This window comes from Salvia hispanica, chromosome 6, assembly GCF_029641045.1.
Source record: "Salvia hispanica isolate PSC_SH4W2 chromosome 6, Shi_PSC_v1, whole genome shotgun sequence".
In the NCBI taxonomy this organism is placed as follows: domain Eukaryota; kingdom Viridiplantae; phylum Streptophyta; class Magnoliopsida; order Lamiales; family Lamiaceae; genus Salvia; species Salvia hispanica.
Window position 1 is genome coordinate 33,132,622 of NC_142697.1, and position 18,994 is coordinate 33,151,615.

The window sequence follows — 18,994 nt, forward strand, 5'->3', positions numbered from 1 at the left end:
ATGTATTGAAGACTAGTCTTCAAAAAAGATGTAACACAATTGATATGGTGTGTGATCAAATACTAACTAAGTTACAGTAATAACTAATAACTAATATCAATTTTGTATGTTAAAAACATCAACACAAAGACATAAATTTATCAATTTTCTTGTGTTGATAAACTTATGTCTTTGTGTTGACATCTTAAATTTACATGTTGTATTGATATAATTATGTCTTTGTGTGATAATTTTAACACACAATATTGAAAGTTATTAGTTATTACTATAAAATTAGTTAGCACACTAACGCAACCCCAGTTAATATTCCATATGTATATTTGGACGAATATTTTACTGTCAAAAATTCAAACAAACAGAATCCTCAAAATATTAAAACGAATCGGAATAAATTGCCAGAACACATTTTTTATTCATAATTACACTATAAAAGCATCTATCATCAATAAACCAGTCTATCAAATGAAACCGATCATCAAATTAATGAAGTGATGCAATTTTTATTAGCACTAAATAAACCTGCAAGTATACAGAGTCTATATAGTATAGCTAAAGGTTATTACCGGATATCGAAAACAGGGAAGACAAACACAAAGTGTCTATCCTCTACTAAGACTCAATTACTATCCGGAAACACGAAAAAGATTTTGGAAAACTTTTGAAAACTAAAAACAATAAAAGCATAGAACAACTAAGAGCAAATAAAACACGGAGAAAGACGATAGAGATAAGGGAATCCCAGGGATGTGCATTCACAGTTATGGTTTTACAAAATTCCAACTACAATACCCTAGCACAGTTTATACTTTGAAAGGACGAGTCACCTAGCTTATGCTCATGCGATACAAACGTTGATTACAAAGTTAGGGTTGTCAATCCTAACACGTAACTCCAGAAAGCTCCTAAGACCCTTGAAAAGTCCTCACTCTCAATTAACAGTGTCGTTTTAAGGGAAGCTAACTGTAGCGTCTACTAAGTGGATCTAACTCGCTAGAACTCTGTCACAGTTATGAAGCAAGTTATATTAAATCATACACGATTACAGTTATGAAGCAAGTTATATTAAATCATACACGATTGTGTCACTCAATCATACAGCATCAAAATTACTTAGGGAAGAAACAAAGTAAAAACAACGGATATTAAATAGAAAAAGGAATTTGTATAACCAAAGTCGTTACTAACACATCCCTAGAATCCTATGAGTTTAGTTACACATAATTGAATAAGCTAAAAACATAGATTGAAGGTAAGACAATTTGAACATAAAACTAAAGCAAATAAAACTCGTAGGTTGAATCCTTGTCGTTCTTGATGTTCTTGAAATCCTTCTCCAAATCTTTGCAAGTGAAGTACTCTATGCTCTTGATCTCTATGAAGTATTTTGCAAGTAGAAGCTCTCTCTTTTTTATGAAGCTTGAGGTCTTATTTATAGAGGAAAGCCAAACCTTGTTGTAGAAGAAAAAGATCTCCAAAATATGGTAAATCTGGGCGCAAATCTGGGGCTTCTCGGATTCGCCGCCTTTCTCCGGCGGGCCGCCGCATCTTGGCCGGCGGTCGCCACATTGGACTCCAGAGAGTCTGTTCCCTCTACGGCAGACCGCCGCACGACTTCCGGCGATCGCCGGATGAGACTTCTCTTCCAAGCATATTTTTCCGAGGCGGACCGCTACATTGATCTGCCCGCCGGGCGCCGGCGGTCGCCGCATACATCCGCGGCGGTCGCCGTCTGACTCTAGATTTTCAGACTTTGCGTTTTTGGCTCCCTTTTCGGCTCAATTATACACATTTCTCACAAAACACGTCAAAATACCAAAATAGACAAAATATGCAAATAATGGATGTGTAGAGTGACTTTGACATAAAAAACGGACCAAATAATGGCCCTTAAAATAGTGCAAAATCCGAGCGTATCATGGAGTCTTCTATCTTTTCCTTTGCTCTTTCGATTTTGTTCTTATGTAGCTTTACACTCTCCTTTGACACCGGGAAAATATATGGTGAAGTAGGATATGATATAAAAATCACTCAAAAGAAACACTCTCAATTCACTAGGAATCCACCTAAGAATATAGAGCAAAGAAATAAGAAGAATCCTCTTCTCAAACAAGCAAATAGCTCAAATTATAATATATTATCAAGTTCCTCCTTCAATATGTAAATCGTAGCCTAAATATATGTTGGATATTTTAGTGTAATTGGGTAAACTTGATTGATCAGTATTATCATAGTGATATATCATATAAGTATGGAAGTACGGAGTGCACGTTTATTTGAATTCATTATGATGGACGGGGGTCCGGGGGCAGCGCCCCCGGGTAGCGGGGTGATGCACTTTTTATTTGAACTATAAATACCTGCAAGTATACAGAGTAGGTATAGTATAGCAAAAGGTTAGTACCGGGTATCGAACACGGGGAAGATGTACACAAAGTGTCTATCTTCTACTAGAACTCAATTACTATCTGGAGAAACAAGAATTTTTTGTAAAAGTTTGAAAACAGTAAATATTAAAAACAGTAAACAACTAAATGCAAGCAAATCACGGAGAGAAAAGTATAGAGATAAGGGGAATTCCAGGGATGTGCTTTCGCTTTTATGGTTATACAAATTCCAAACTACAATACCCTAGCACAGTTAATACTTTGAAAGGACGAGTCACCTAGCTTATGCTCATGCGATACAAACGTTGATTACTAACATTAGGGTTGTCAATCCTAACACGTAACTCCAAAAAGCTCCTAAGACCCTTGAAAAGTCCTCACTCTCAATTAACAGTGCCGTTTTAAAGGAAGCTAACTGTAGTGTCTACTAAGTGGATCTAACTCGCTAGAACTCTGTCACAGTTATGAAGCAAGTTGTATTGAATCATACATAATTGTGTCACTCAATTATGAAGCATCGTGATTAACTTAGGGAAGAAACAAAGTAAAAACAAAACGGATATTAAATAGAAAACGGAATTGTATAACCAAAGTTGCTAGTAACACATCCCTAGAATCCTATGAGTTTAGTTACACATGACTGAATAAACTAAAAACATAGATTGAAGGGAAAGCAATCTGAACATAAAACTAAAGCAAATAAAACCCGTAGGTTGAATCCTTGTCGTTCTTGATGTTCTTGAAATCCTTCTTCAACTCCTTGCACAATTGAAGTACTCTAGCTTTTGATCTCTATGAATGTGTTCTTGTTGTGTGAAAAAACTCTTTTGATGAAGCTTGAGGTCCTATTTATAGGGGAAGATTATTCCTCATCATAGAAGGAAAAGATCTTCAAAATTTGGTAAATCTTGGAGCAAATCTAGGGCTGGTCGGATTCACTGCCTTTCTCCGGCGGGCCGCCGCACCTTGGCCGGCGGTCGCCGCGTTGGAGTCCAGAGACTCTGACCCCTCAGTGGCGGACCGCCACATGTCCTCCGGCGGTCGCCGGGCGAGACTCTTCTCCTAGCGTAAATTTCCGAGGCGGGCCGCCACATAGCTCTGCCCGCCGGGCGCCGTACAACTTCGCGCCGGTCGCTGGTCGCCGTCTGACTCCAGATTTCCAGACTATGCGTTTTTACTCCCCTTTTCGGCTCAAATATGCACATTTCTCACAAAACACGTCAAAATACCAAAATGTATAGAATATGCAAATAATGCACATGTAGAGTGATTTTGATAACAAAAACGGACCAAATAATGGCCTTAAAACAGTGCAAAATCCGGGCGTATCAACTCCCCCAAACTTACATTTTTGTTTGTCCTCGAACAAAACACTAAAGACACAAGAATAGACGCACGGAATGCACAAGGACTAGACGTCATAATTGCCTCAAAAGATGAAAGAATAGATTAAGCATGGATTAACACAATCAAATCAAGCAAGGCTTAATAGTGCACTTTCATTACAAACTCGTGGAACACCTTGAATTCAAGCACTCACATGTGGCAGACTTCCAAAGATGGGAAGTGTTCTTTCTCTCACTCTCAAAGTGTATAAAGGTAAAGTGTAAATCACTCAAATCATGCATCATGCAAAGTTTACCATAGGCTTGCTCAAAGTCTAATCCCTCCTCTATTCAATGTGATTAAGCATCAAAAGTCCGAAAGGTCTTTCTTTTCGGGTGTAACGTAGGCTCTTTGGTAGGTGAGGAATATTTGGCTAAAAAGTGACTCAAATATAAAAATATCCCAAATAGAGTTGAGATGACTCCACTTTTCTAAAACTTAAGGCACTTCTAACACTTTATTTTTCTCCTTCAATTTACTTTCAATCCTTTGATTTTATTTTCTTTTCACAACCTTTCACACATTTTTTTTTCTTTTTTTTTCTTCTTTTTTTTACACATCCTTTCTTTTCTTTTTTTCTAAGATCAAGCACATATTTGGAATTTTTCTCAATTTCACAACTTGTACTTTCTTGATATTAAGCACACTACTTTTTATACTTTCCTCCTTATCTCTCCAATTCCTTTACAAAAGAAGATAACAAAAACTATACTAACCCAAGGAATTGTCCCCCCATTTATTTTGGCTTCCAAAGAAAAGGCTCAAAGGCTCAAAATTGGCTCCAAAGGAAAAATTTGAGAGGGTCGAAAATTTTGGATATAAAAGTAGCTAAGAAAAGACGGCCTAACATCCTCCTAAATCAACTTAAACACTATGTAAACTTAGGTAGACTAGGAGCAAGTTCTAGAAACATATACATGCATACAGATAAATCACACAAGAAAGAATTTAAGGCTCAAATCTCACAAGGTAGAAGCACGATTCAAGGCGAACAAGCAATTCACTAATTATGCACCTTTTCACCCAACCATCATATCAAAACGTTAAGCCACACTTAAACATAGATGGAATATAATATCATTGGCAACTCGGTCTAATGTGTCCCTAAGCATGCGTGTTTCTAAGTTCTTCATGTTATGTTCATGACATGGATTCAAGAAAACATTTTTAGAACACAAAAAATCTCCTACGGGTTTTTGGAAAATTAAAGCAAAAACAACTAACAACAAAAAGAAAACCCTAAACTCACGGTCCACCACTTTGTTGTAAATAAGTTTGTAGAGTCGGTAGGGACGTGAGTATACTACTGAAAACAAAAACGTACCCTGAAAAATTTCGCGTAGAGGTTGAGCGGGGCGAAAATTCGAAGAATTTTGAAAAATCGCGCTGGAAAATTGTGCCCAGGTGGCGGTCCGCCGCAGCTGTTCGGCGGTCGCCGCACGTCAAAGATGCTTTCCAGCGTTCAGGTGGCGGACCGCCGCAGAGCTTGCGGCGGTCGCCACGGAGAGGTCAGAACCTGCGAAAATTTTTGCAAAGCACAAAATTAAACCAAAACCAAAAATACTTAAAATTAAAGCAAAAATTGTTGGGTTGCCTCCCAACAAGCGCTTATTTTTCGTCTTTAGCTTGACGTTCTTTGAAGCTCATGAGTTATCCCCCATCGTGAGGATTCCTTTGGGATGCCTTTGTACCAACAATCTTAGTCTCTGCCACCGCGAATGGAACCAACTTGTTGAGAACTTTCTTCCACCATTTGAATTTTCCATTCGAGGTTTTGATCACGTAGATTTCAGGGTCATCTTGAGGTGGAGTCTTCTTCCTCTTCTTTCTCTTAGACTTTTCCTGCAAGATAGGCTTAGTAGGATTAGGCTCGCCCTTTTTAGGAGCTTGAGGTAAAGTGTTAACAATGAATATAGTAGGGTTAGAAGGATCTTCCCCTCCAAATGGATCATAAGGCTTAGACAAATCGGTCACCATGACCTCCCTGCAATCATGCTCCATCTTAGCTTGTTTCGCCTCTTCATACTTAAGCATCGCGCTTTCGATATTGTAGGTCGACTTTCCTCCATGGTCACTTATTGTGATTTCTCCTCTACCTACATCAATAAGAGCTTTGCATGTGGCTAGAAAATCTCTGCCTAAGATTAGAGGTACATTCTTGTCTACTTTCATATCAAGAATAATGAAGTCGGCAGGAAAGATGAAATCGTCTACCTTCACCAAGACATCCTCAATCATACCCACCGTTTTGATGGCCGTGTTATCGGCCAACCTTATGGTCACATCCGAGGTCTTGAGTGGCCCGATGTTGAGCTTTTCATAGTACTTCAGCGGCATGATGTTGATGCTTGCTCCCAAATCACAGAGGGCCTTATCAACTTTTCCTTCTCCAATTCGGCACCTAATGATGAACTGGCCCGGATCTCTTTGCTTCACTGCCCTTTCCTTTTGGATGATCTCGCTGCAATGATGCGGTAGCTTAAGGTCGGCTTTAGTCGGCTTTTTCTTCCTCATTACCGCCTCCCTTAGTAGCTTCGCATACTTTGGTATCTCCTGCAACGATTCAACAAGTGGAATGTTAGTATGGACTTTGCAAAACATGTTAAGGAATTGCTTGAACTGCTCTTCAAGCTTGAACTTCCTCTTTGGCTGAAAAGGGAGTACAATCCCGTTGTGCCGCACAAGCTCCTGCTTAGTGGACGATTCTGCCTTGTCAGTGGCGGGCCGCCGCGGGGTGTGCGGCGGTCCGCCGGCGACTGGGCAGTCCTGCGTGGTTGACTCTGCCGTCTCAGTGGCGGGCCGCTGCGGGGTCTGCGGCGGTCCGCCGGCGACTGGGCAGTCCCCAGATTTCTGCTTTGCCACCCACTTCTTGTTAATATCATCCACTCTTGCTGCTGCCTTTGCTCTATCCTCATCTAACTTCTTCTGAATTTGCTCCATTTGAGTGGTAATATTGGTTACAGCTGCCGAGATTGTGTTCATTCCTTGCTCGAGGTTGTTTATCCTTGCTTCGACCACTCCGATCTTGGTGTCATTAACCTTCCTATCTTCAAGCATCACCTCCAAGATCTTTTGGATGCCCATCTCATATTTTTCTCCATTGGTAGGTGGCTCCACTCTTTTTTCTTTGCTCACATTGAACCCCCCATTTTGGACATATTTAACATCTTTGATGACATTCCCCTCTTTGCCTGTAGCTTCTAATTTTTCAAGTCTTGCTCTGATGGATGCCAATTCTTGAGATGTCTCATTCCCACATGGTCTCTTCACTGCATCTAGCCTTTCAGCTTTGTGCTTCTCTTTGGACCAACCCCGACTGTTGGTAGCTAATTCCTCTATCACCTCCATAGCAACAACTCCTCCTTTCCTCAAGAATCCCCCATTCGCCCCTGAATCCAATAAACTAGAGATTTTTTCGTTGAACCCATTATAAAGGATTCCTACCTGATGGTCTATTCCAAAACCATGGTTCGGGCATTTGCGGAGGAGAGTTTTGAAACGTGCGAGAGCTTCATATAGAGGCTCATCGGATCCTTGCATGAATTGAAAAATCTCACACTTAAGCTTAAGGATGGTGCCAGGCGGGTAGTACTTGTCGAGAAAGAGTACCACTAGATCCTTCCAATTGGTGGTTTTATCTGTAGACAGACAATCATACCATTCTTTAGCAGCATCAGTTAAGGAAAAGGGAAAAAGTCTTACCCTCACAATATCATCATCAACACCATTGATCTTGATTGTATTAGCTATTTCCACAAACTTGGTGAGATGTCGATTCGCGTCCTCATTATCTCTTCCTGCGAAGGCATTTTGTTCAACCCTATTGATTAAGGGTATCCCCAACTTGAAGTTATTGGCCTCTATCTGCGGACCTGCAGGAATGTCCACAATGTTACCATGACTAAACATATTCAAGACTGGAACTACCTCCCTTGCTCGTTTTTCTTTTTCAGCTTTTGCCCGAGCTCTCTCTTCTCGCATCTCTTCCACCTCCTTTCGAGGGGCGACGATAAGATCGTGGTTGGTAGGCTCCGTCATCTTATTTTCTCCACAAGATACGTAATTCTGCACAACCCCTGCAGAAACTATAAAAATAAATAAATAAAATAAAAATAAAAATAAAAATAAAAATAAATAAAAACAAAAATAAAAATAAAATAAAATAAAAATTGAAAGCAGTAAAATCCAAAGTAGTAAAATTGTTCGTTTGAAGATATCACTCCAAAGTGAATTGTCTTCCCCGGCAACGGCGCCAAAAACTTGATGCACTTTTTATTTGCACTATAAATACCTGCAAGTATACAGAGTAGGTATAGTATAGCAAAAGGTTAGTACCGGGTATCGAACACGGGGAAGATGTACACAAAGTGTCTATCTTCTACTAGAACTCAATTACTATCTGGAGAAACAAGAATTTTTTGTAAAAGTTTGAAAACAGTAAATATTAAAAACAGTAAACAACTAAATGCAAGCAAATCACGGAGAGAAAAGTTAGAGATAAGGGGAATTTCAGGGATGTGCTTTCGCTTTTATGGTTATACAAATTCCAAACTACAATACCCTAGCACAGTTAATACTTTGAAAGGACGAGTCACCTAGCTTATGCTCATGCGATACAAACGTTGATTACTAACATTAGGGTTGTCAATCCTAACACGTAACTCCAAAAAGCTCCTAAGACCCTTGAAAAGTCCTCACTCTCAATTAACAGTGCCGTTTTAAAGGAAGCTAACTGTAGTGTCTACTAAGTGGATCTAACTCGCTAGAACTCTGTCACAGTTATGAAGCAAGTTGTATTGAATCATACATAATTGTGTCACTCAATTATGAAGCATCGTGATTAACTTAGGGAAGAAACAAAGTAAAAACAAAACGGATATTAAATAGAAAACGGAATTGTATAACCAAAGTTGCTACTAACACATCCCTAGAATCCTATGAGTTTAGTTACACATGACTGAATAAACTAAAAACATAGATTGAAGGGAAAGCAATCTGAACATAAAACTAAAGCAAATAAAACCCGTAGGTTGAATCCTTGTCGTTCTTGATGTTCTTGAAATCCTTCTTCAACTCCTTGCACAATTGAAGTACTCTAGCTTTTGATCTCTATGAATGTGTTCTTGTTGTGTGAAAAAACTCTTTTGATGAAGCTTGAGGTCCTATTTATAGGGGAAGATTATTCCTCATCATAGAAGGAAAAGATCTTCAAAATTTGGTAAATCTTGGAGCAAATCTAGGGCTGGTCAGATTCACCGCCTTTCTCCGGCGGGCCGCCGCACCTTGGCCGGCGGTCGCCGTGTTGGAGTCCAGAGACTCTTACCCCTCGGTGGCGGACCGCCACATGTCCTCCGGCGGTCGCCGGGCGAGACTCTTCTCCTAGCGTAAATTTCCGAGGCGGGCCGCCACATAGCTCTGCCCGCCGGGCGCCGGCGGTCGCCGTACAACTTCGCGCCGGTCGCTGGTCGCCGTCTGACTCCAGATTTCCAGACTATGCGTTTTTACTCCCCTTTTCGGCTCAAATATGCACATTTCTCACAAAACACGTCAAAATACCAAAATGTATAGAATATGCAAATAATGGACATGTAGAGTGATTTTGATAACAAAAACGGACCAAATAATGGCCTTAAAACAGTGCAAAATCCGGGCGTATCACGGGGTCCAATGGGCGGCAGCCCCTGGCGGGGTCCAAGGGGCAGAGCCCCTGGCGGTGTAAGAAATTCATCCGAAAATGTAATTTCTGAAAGTAAAAGGACTAATTTGCAATTTCGAAAACCTTTTGAAAATTAGTTATTTTCGGGTTTTTTCCCCTCAACAGATGCACTGGTTCATCTACAGATGCACTGGTTCATGTTGTTAAATCTAGTCGATTCTTTTTGGTTCAGATATACTCTCTCGAACATCAACATTCAATAGTTCTGATTTCTCTGAATTGTATCCGATCAAATATTTTGTTAGAACCACCGAAATCGATTTGATCTGAAAGTGATATCGTCACGACTTTTAGATTATCCGTTTTGTTCAATATTCTAAATCTCCCTAATAATATAGGCAAACTTGGAACAACCCTCCAGGTATTGGGAACTTTTTACACTTGCTTATTAACTATAGAGATGTGAAACATCTCTTAGACCATCTCCAAGGGTACACTAAAACCTAAAATGGGATAGGTATTTAGCTCCAATAGTACTCAAAAACCAATCTTATTTTTGGTTTTTGAGAAAAAAAATACCTATCTTTAGGTTTACACTAAACCAAAACCTAAAAAATTCTCAAATTTTGTGAGTAAAAAAAGCATAATATAGAGAATATTCTTTTAAGTTTGAGTTTAGTGTAAATGGTTGGAGTAAAATCAATATTTAGTGTGAGATTTACACTAAAATGGGTTTGAGTTTAGTGGAATGATTGGAGATGCTCTTACACCTTATTAAAACATTGAATAAAGAAGCTAAAACACTTCAAGACTCTTGGATTGACCATTAGACTCTTGATTTAGCTTTATTAATTAGACTCTTGAGTTTCTGTGTCATTCTCCGAGAAGACTCGTCCTCGAGTCTCCATCGGGATCATCTTCAAAATAAGGCGAGAGGTCAGCGATGTTGAAGTTGCTGAAACTCCATAGTTACCATGCAACTCAATTTTGTACGCATTATCTCCAATTCTTTTGAGAACTTTGAAAGGTCCATCAACTCTAGGCTCCAATTTTCCATGACGACAGGGAGGAAAGCGTTCCTTGCGAAGATGAATCCACACCAAGTCTCCTTCCTTGAATGTTGACGACTTTCGATGCTTATTAGCACACTTCAGATACTTCTCATTTTGTTTGATAATTTCTTGTTGAACCTGCTCATGCAATGTCTTGATGTATTTAGCATGATTTTAACCCTCACTACTGAACGGATGAGAAATAGGAACAGGGGCCAAATCCAATGGAGTAATTGGATTGCTACCATAGACTACTTCAAATGAACTTCTTCCTGCTGTTTGGCTACATGATCGATTATAAGCGAACTCCGCTTGAGCCAATACTATATCCCATTATCGTGGCTTCTTACCAATCAAACTCCTCAAAAGGTTTCCCAAGCTCCGATTAAATACTTTCGTTTGTTTGTCCGTTTGCGGATGATGAGAAGAGCTAAATTGAAGTTTAGTTCCAAGTTTTTCCCAAAGCGTACTCCAAAAATGACTCATAAACTTCGGATCACGATCTGACGTGATTGTTTTTGGAATACCATGAAGTCTCACAATTTCCTTGAAGTAAATATCAGCAACATTTGTAGCATCCAAAGTCTTGGTGCAAGGAACGAAGTGGGCCACTTTAGAAAATTGATCAACAATAACCATTATTGAGTCTTTGTTCCTTTGAGTACGAGGTAAACCCACCACAAAATCCATACTCACATCATCCCAAGGATCTATGGGTATTGGTAACGGAATGTACAATCCGGTATTTTGATTATGGCTTTTAGCATTATGACAAGTTCTATACCTCTCAACACAATGCTTGACATCAGGATCCATCTTATGGATCCTAGGCCAATAGAAATTTTCTTGAATGAGTCGAAGAGTCTTATCTCTTCCAAAATGCCCAGCAAGTCCTCCACTATGTGCTTCATAAATAATTGCTTGCCTTAGGGAATTATTCAGGAACACACAAAAGTGAACCCTTGAATATAAAGAAACCATCTTCAATCAAGAAGTGCTTGAATGGACCCTTCTCACATTCTTCCCAGTTTCTGCCAAAATAAGGATCATCCTTGTAGAGTTCCTTAAGCACTTCAAAGCCAATGACTTTTTCTTGCAAGGTATTCAACACAGAATATCGTCGGCTCAACGCATCAGCTAACACAATTAGAAATGCCAGATTTGTGCTTGATGACAAAATTGAATACTTGTAAATACTCAACCCATTTTGCATGTCGATGATTCAATTTTTGCTGAGTATTCAAATACTTCAAAGCTTCATGATCAGAAAAAAAAGAACAAATTCTTTGTACAAAAGATAATGTTTCCAATGATCCAGTGCACGGACAATAGCGAAGAATTCCTTTGCATAAGTCGAATAATTCCGCCGAGAGTTATTCAACATTTCACTGAAGAAAGCAATTGGTTTACCTTCTTGGCTTAGAACAACACCAATTCCCACATTTGAAACATCACAATCAATTTCGAAAACTTTATCAAAATCTGGAAGTTGCAATATTGGAGCTTCTGTCACCTTCCTCTTTAAAAGTTCAAAAAAAAATTCTGCCTCTTCCGTCTTTCACCTTTCAAGCACTCGGTGATAGGTGCAATGATAGTGCTGAAGCTCTTGATAAATATGCGGTAAATGAGGCTAAACCATGAAAACTTTGAATATCATGTATAGATTTAGGAATCGGCCAACTCAATATAGCTTCGGCTTTACTTTCATCCATTTTTATTCCCTGTGAAGAAACAACATAGCCTAAGAAGACTAGGCTAGTTGAGAAGAAGTGACACTTATTTAAGTTTGCAAACAATTCCTGCTCCCTTAGCACTTCGAACACTTGTTTGAGGTGAAGTAAGTGCTCCTCCGGACTCGAGCTGTAAACAAGGATGTCATCCAAGTAGACAACAACAAATTTTCCAATAAAAGGTTTAAAAACATGATTCATAAGACGCATGAATGTAGATGGTGCATTAGAAAGACCGAATGGCATAACAACCACTCATAGAGACCATCTCGAGTTTTGAATGCCGTCTTCCACACGTCTCTAGATCTCATTCGGATTTGATGATAGCTACTTGTAAGATCAATCTTTGATCCTATCTTAAAATCATGCAATTGATCAAGAAGATCATCAAGACGAGGAATTGGAAAGCAATACTTAATGGTGATCTTATTTACCGCTCTGCTGTCAATGCACATGCTCCACGAACCATCTTTTTGGGGCACGAGAAGGGCTGGATCAGCACACGGGCTTTTGCTAATTTGCACAAGGCCCTTAGATATGAGTTCATCTACTTGTCTTTGCAGCTCTTTGTGTTCCCTTGGATATTTGTTAGGAATAGAAGCTCCTGGGATTAGATACAATGTTGAATATCTCGCATTGGAGGGAGGCCATGGGGAATTCCTTCGGGCATCATATCGGAAAACTCCTCAAGAAGAGGCTGCACTTGCCATGGGACATCTTGATTGACTTTGTTTTCTTCAAGGACCACTAAAGCATAAGCCGTTGAAGATTCACGTATTGCCTTGTGAACTTGAGATTTGGAAAATAGGTTGCTTCCTTCGTTCCTTGAAGGTTGGAAAACATCTTCCGTCTTCGATGGCCCTAAAGTGATTTTTGCACCATCTTTGACAAAAGTATGAGTATTTTTTAAGCCATCATGTACAGATTTTCGATCATATTGCTAAGGTCTTCCAAGAAGTAAATGAAAAGCATCCATTGGAACAACATCACACCAAAATCCATCTTTATATTTGCTACCAATGGAAAATGGAACAACGCACCTCTTGTTTACCTTTATTTCACTATTTTTTTTAGCCAAGAAAGCCTGTATGGTTGGGGATGGGGCAGCCACCACATTTACGCAGCTTCCTCCATCGATGATTACATTGCAAACTTTTCCATGAGAAGTGCACCTTGTGTGAAAAATACTATGGCGAAGCCAAGAATCATCTTCAACATGAGTTGCACTGAGATTACGAGAAACCATCAAATATTCTCCTTGATCTGCATAAACGAACTCTTCCTCATCATAAGCTTCATCGTAGATTGGCATTGTGTCATCTTGATCTTCTTCAACATCTTCTTCCACAAGAGTGACAATCCTTCGATTAGGACAATCCGCGGCAATATGTCTGAATCCTTTGCATTTGAAACATGTTTTTTTATTATTTGATCCGGTTGGGCGTCTTGTTCGAACACCTCCTTCTTTAGGTGTAACAAATTTTTGCTTTACCTCTTTTTGTACAGGTGTGGGCTTAGAGGTTGACGTGCTCCTTCGGTTGGAATTACCATCATAAGATGGAAATCGAAAACCACCTCGACTTGACTCCTCTTGTTGTTTCTCCACCTTGAGAGCCAATTTGCAAACATCATTGTATGTCCAGTAAGGTTGTAATTGGACAAAATTACATATATCATACTGAAATCCTCCAAGGAAACGAGCGATGGTTTGTTCTTTTTGCTCGACAATATCACATCTCATCATGAGACATTCAAATTCAGCCACGTAATCCTCCACGGACAACTCTTTTTGCTTGAGATTGTGATATTTAAAAAATGCATCTTGGCGGTAATTATCTGGCAAGAATTTCCTCCGTATTCCCTTTTCATTTTTTCCCAAGTTCTGATTTTGCCACGACCCTCACGTTCTCGCCGCCTTCTTAGATGCTCCCACCAGATGGATGCATGCTTCTTTAGTTTAATAGCCACGAGCATCACTTTTCGATCTTCTGGAACATCATTGAATTCAAAGACTCTATATGTACTACAACACTTTCTTAGGTACAATTCCTACTTCTTTGTTCAACAATTCCAATCTCCAAATGTTACAAAAATTATCCTTGTATAACAATCAATTGAGTGGGTGCATGCCACATAGTATTTTCAATATGTCATTAACTATAGATATTAGACTTGGACATAATAACCTATCAGGTTGGCTCCCAAGTGATATGTGTAGCAATATGCCCAACATCAAAATATTGTCACTCTCTGAAAACTGACTTGAAGGGCAGATTCTGCCGAATATATGAAAATGCACACAGCTTGAGGGATTGTCATTATCATTCAACAATTTCAGTGACAACATCCCACATGAAATTGGGAGATTGAGACTACATAGAGAGTTGTACTTGGGGTACAATAGTGGTTTTCGAGGTATAAATTTCTTCTTATTCTAGTATATCTTTATTGTCATGTCCGAAAAACAATAATCATCGTATCCTAAGATGCAAAGGTGATCATTATATATGCATATAATATGATTATTTTTATATTCTCATGGTATAATTTCAGGAAGAGTTCCCATAGAAATAGGAAATCTTTCAAAACTAGAGATATTAAACATCGACAGCAATTATCTAACCGGAGATATTCCGTCTACAATCTTCAACATGTCTTCCCTGACATACTTGAGCTTATCCAACAATAGTTTGTCTGGAAGTATCCCAATTTTCCCTAACCTACTAAAGCTTGAGGAGTTATATCTTGATAATAACAAGTTGAAAGGTATGTACGTCAATCCCATATTTAATATATGTCGCAAATGTATTCCATATCAGAATAAGATTATTAGATTTTCAGCAATTATCCATAATTGGCCGAAAATAGTAGTAATTCTAACCACTTTGAATATGCATCAAAATTATCCAAACAATGGCTAAAAATAGTCAGTTTAATCTCCTAGGTTGGGCAAGAAATGAGATGTGCAACAATATGCCCTACGTCAAAGTACTTGGTCTCTCCCATAATCTTCTTGAAGGGCATATCCCACCCAATATATGGAAATGCAGACATCTTGAAGTACTAGGCTTATCCTTCAACAATTTCAGTGGGAACATCCCACGTGAAATTGGAAGATTAAGCATGCTTAGAGAGTTGTTCTTGGGGATAAATTTTTTCTTATCCTAACATGAAAAATTGATCATTATCTACGCACCACAAAAGCTTTTCTACCTCGAGTCTGATTATTTATACGAGGTTTCTCATTATTTTCATTTTATAATTTCAGGAAGAGTTCCAACAGAAATTGGAAATCTTTCAAAACTAGAGATATTAAGAATTCACGGCGCTTCTCTAACCGGAGATATTCCATCTTCAATCTTCAACATGTTTTCCTTGACATAGTTGAGCTTATCTGACAATAGTTTGTCAGGAAGTATCCCAACTTTCAACAATCTATCGAAGCTTGAGAAGTTATTACTTTTTAATAACAAGTTGACAGGTATGTATGTTCATCCAATAATATACTACCTCCGTTCCCCAAAATTTGCTACACTTTGACCCGACACACGGGTTTTAAGAAATGTAATAGAAAGTGAGTTGAAAAAGTTGGTGGGATGTGGGTCCTACTTTTAAAGTATTAGTTTTATAATAAAATGTGAGTAGTAATGAGTTAGTGGGAATATGGGGTCCACTACCAAAAATGGTAAAAGTGAAGTGTATCAAATTTTCAGGGACGGACCGAAATGGTAAACTGTATCAAATTTTCAGGGACAGAGGTAGTAAGTCTCTAATGCATACTCTCTCCGTCCACCAAACGTTGTGCACTTTTTCCATTTCGGTCCGTCCACAAAATATTATCACTTTGCCTTTTTCTTTATTTGGTTAGTTGGCCCTATGTTGTGATTTCTAAGGTACAAATTAAGTACACAAAACAAGTTATAATTCCCTAAAAATACTAATTCAGCAAGTATACAACGTGCAAGGCAGTATAAAAGGTGTCGAACCCATAGGGAAGAGAGTAAAGTACTAAACGGGAAAGCAAAATGCGAGAGAAACTAAATAAAGAGGAAAGACTACTCCTAGCTTGTTTTGGGTCACTTGTTCACATGAATCATAAAGTCTAATTGCTTTCCATTATTTATCGGGATTGTGCTGATTTTACGCTCTCACGCAGCTGATCACTGATCGTAGAATTTTACACCTAGGATAAGTTGATCACGTTTCCTAGGCTCTACTCACCAACCACTTACTCCTACAGTCGCATAATAAGTTCAGGTTTGGCTTCTAAAAACATTCAACACACAAGATCCACCCCGGGCTATCTCTTGATCAGTTTTAGCCTTGGATTCCTTATATATTAGCTCCCCCATCCACCTAAAAGCCTCATATGGAAGCATTTACTCCTCTTCTTGTATTGTTGGCCACTATGAGTTCCTTAAGTTTGTTACCGGATTCATATTTACATGCTCCCTTAACAAACTACAAGTAATCCCTAAAATCTAGTCACTCATAGTGGCCAACAATACAAGAAGAGGAGTAAATGCTTCCATATGAGGCTTTTAGGTGGATGGGGGCTTGATCTTCTCCCTTTTTCTCCCAAAAATTCGTCAAAAATTGCCTTCCCCCTCTAGGGCACGCTTCCTTGTGTACTTTATACCTTTGGATTGGCCTGAAATCGAAAATGGGCTCCAGCACATTGCCAGCGGGTCGCCAGGTTCGTCAATACACGAACTTGGCGAGTCCCCAGTTCCGTTCTTGAATTGTCGTAGCTGCCTGGTGGGTCGAAAGGTTTGTGAAAGCACGTAGTTGACGAGTCGCCATGTTCGTCAAGTGCGAAGCTGGCAGCTTGCTGGAAACATTCTATCCTCCTTTGATCTTGTCCAGTGAGCTCTTTTTTCGCCCTATTCCTCGAGCCACTTCCGTATCCGAGAACCGTTAACCTATAGCGATGGATGTTATCTCAATTTGATTCAAATCACCCTAATTTCCACTAACTCTTTACACTCACATTCAATTATAAAACTAATATTTAAAAGTGGAACCACGTTCTACCAACTTTTTCAAATTTCTGTTCTAACTCTCATTTATTCACATTTTTTAAAACTCGTGTCGAGTCAAATATGGAGAACGATGTTGTGGGCGATGGGAGTACTTGTTAGTGTGCAGGTATAGGGTGGGGCCAACAAATTTGAAATTGTGAAATATGAATTTTACAAAACATGAATTTTAAAAGGAGTTGTTGGTGTGTAAGTCATACATATTACTTTGAATTTGACACAGAAAAAAATCAAACTTAAAAATAGTCCATTTAAATTACGTTGTCTTGAATTTGAATTTGAACCCTCCATAATTCGTAGGTCATATTCCACTCTAAGTATATGGAAATGTAAACATCTTGAGGTGTTGAACTTGAGCAGCAACAATCTCAGTGGAACAATCTCTCGTACAATTGGAAATACAAGCACGCTTAGAGAGTTGCACTTGTCAGACAATCATTTCACAGGTATCACTATATATACATGATTCGTTCTCCTTTTGTTTATGAATTCCTCAAATTATTTCGATAAAGTTCAATCTGAAGTTCAATGCTTAATTTCTCACATGGGTTTTACCAATCATACAATGTTAGATATATTTAGTGTAATTGGATTAACTTGATTGATCGGTTATTGTTATAGTGATACATCATTTAAGTATAGAGTTGCGGAGTGCACACTTATTTGAATTCATTATGATGTTAGGGGCGAAGCCCCTAAACAGATGAACGGGGGTCCGGGGGCAGCGCCCCCGGGTAGCGGGGTCCAAGGGGCGGCAACCCCTGGCTGGGGTCGAGCTGTTTCAGAAATTCATCCGAAATTAATTTCTGAAAATCGAAGGACTAATTTGCAATTTTGGAAACCTTTGAAAATTAGTTATTTTCGGTTAATTTTTCCCAACGGATGCACTGTTTCGTCAACAGCTGCATCGGTTCATCTTCTTCAAAATCCGATCAAGTCTTCTGGTTCATGATCTCAAATACACATAAGAAGGTTCTGCATTCTCTGAATTTTATCCGATCAAATAACTTTGGTAGAACCACCGAAATTGATTTGATCTGAAAGTGTTTTGCACGACTTTCAAATATCCGTTTTTCTGTTCTTTATATTGAATCTCCCTAATATACAACTTTACCTTTTTGGCTTCTATCTACTTTTAACATTTTTTATAATAACAAAAATCATTTAGTAAATACATCCTGTTTGGAAAATTGTAAATAACTCTTTTTTCAAATTAATAAAAAAAAATACTACCCTTAAATAATTATATGACTTGGAATGTGTAATATTGTAATATTCAATGTCGATATATATGGCAGGTGAATCGCCACATGAGATTGGCACTATGCCAATACTTGAGGCTTTCAATGTGTACAGTAATTCCTTATATGGATCCATTCCATCTTCCTTATTCAACATATCAACAATGAAGACATTAGCAATTTCGTTCAATGAGTTGTCTGGTACTCTTCCATTAGATTTGGGGAATAAACTTCCCAATCTTGATACACTTCTTTTGTCTACTAACCTATTCAGTGGCCCAATTTCAAGTTCTATCACTAATGCTTCTAAAGTTATCATCTTGGACATTACTAACAATTCCTTTAGTGGCTCCAGACCCGACTTTGGTGATTTGAAGCTTCTACAAGAACTTTACCTTTCGGAAAATATTTTGAGTGGAGCTGAATTCCCAACTCAGGAATTGACGTTTCTTTCCTCCTTAACTAATTGTCAACATTTAAAGAGGTTGGAAGTATCAAGCAATCCA

General features: G+C 38.7%; 1 protein-coding gene across 1 annotated transcript; it reads right to left on the bottom strand.

Moving 5' to 3' along the window:
- Window positions 1-509: 509 nt before the first annotated feature.
- On the bottom strand, window positions 510-6,284 carry LOC148923633 (uncharacterized). Its single transcript, XM_089061562.1, has 2 exons — window positions 5,521-6,284; window positions 510-519 (listed from the first exon to the last, which is right to left on the bottom strand). The coding sequence occupies exons 1-2, from the start codon at window positions 6,282-6,284 to the stop codon at window positions 510-512; spliced, it is 774 nt and encodes a 257-aa protein (XP_088917688.1).
- Between the last annotated feature and the right edge of the window lie 12,710 nt (window positions 6,285-18,994).

Excerpts from the sequence above, each read along its gene's own strand:
- LOC148923633 (XM_089061562.1), bottom strand. The coding sequence starts at position 6,284 with ATGAGGAAGAAAAAGCCGACTAAAGCCGACCTTAAGCTACCGCATCAT.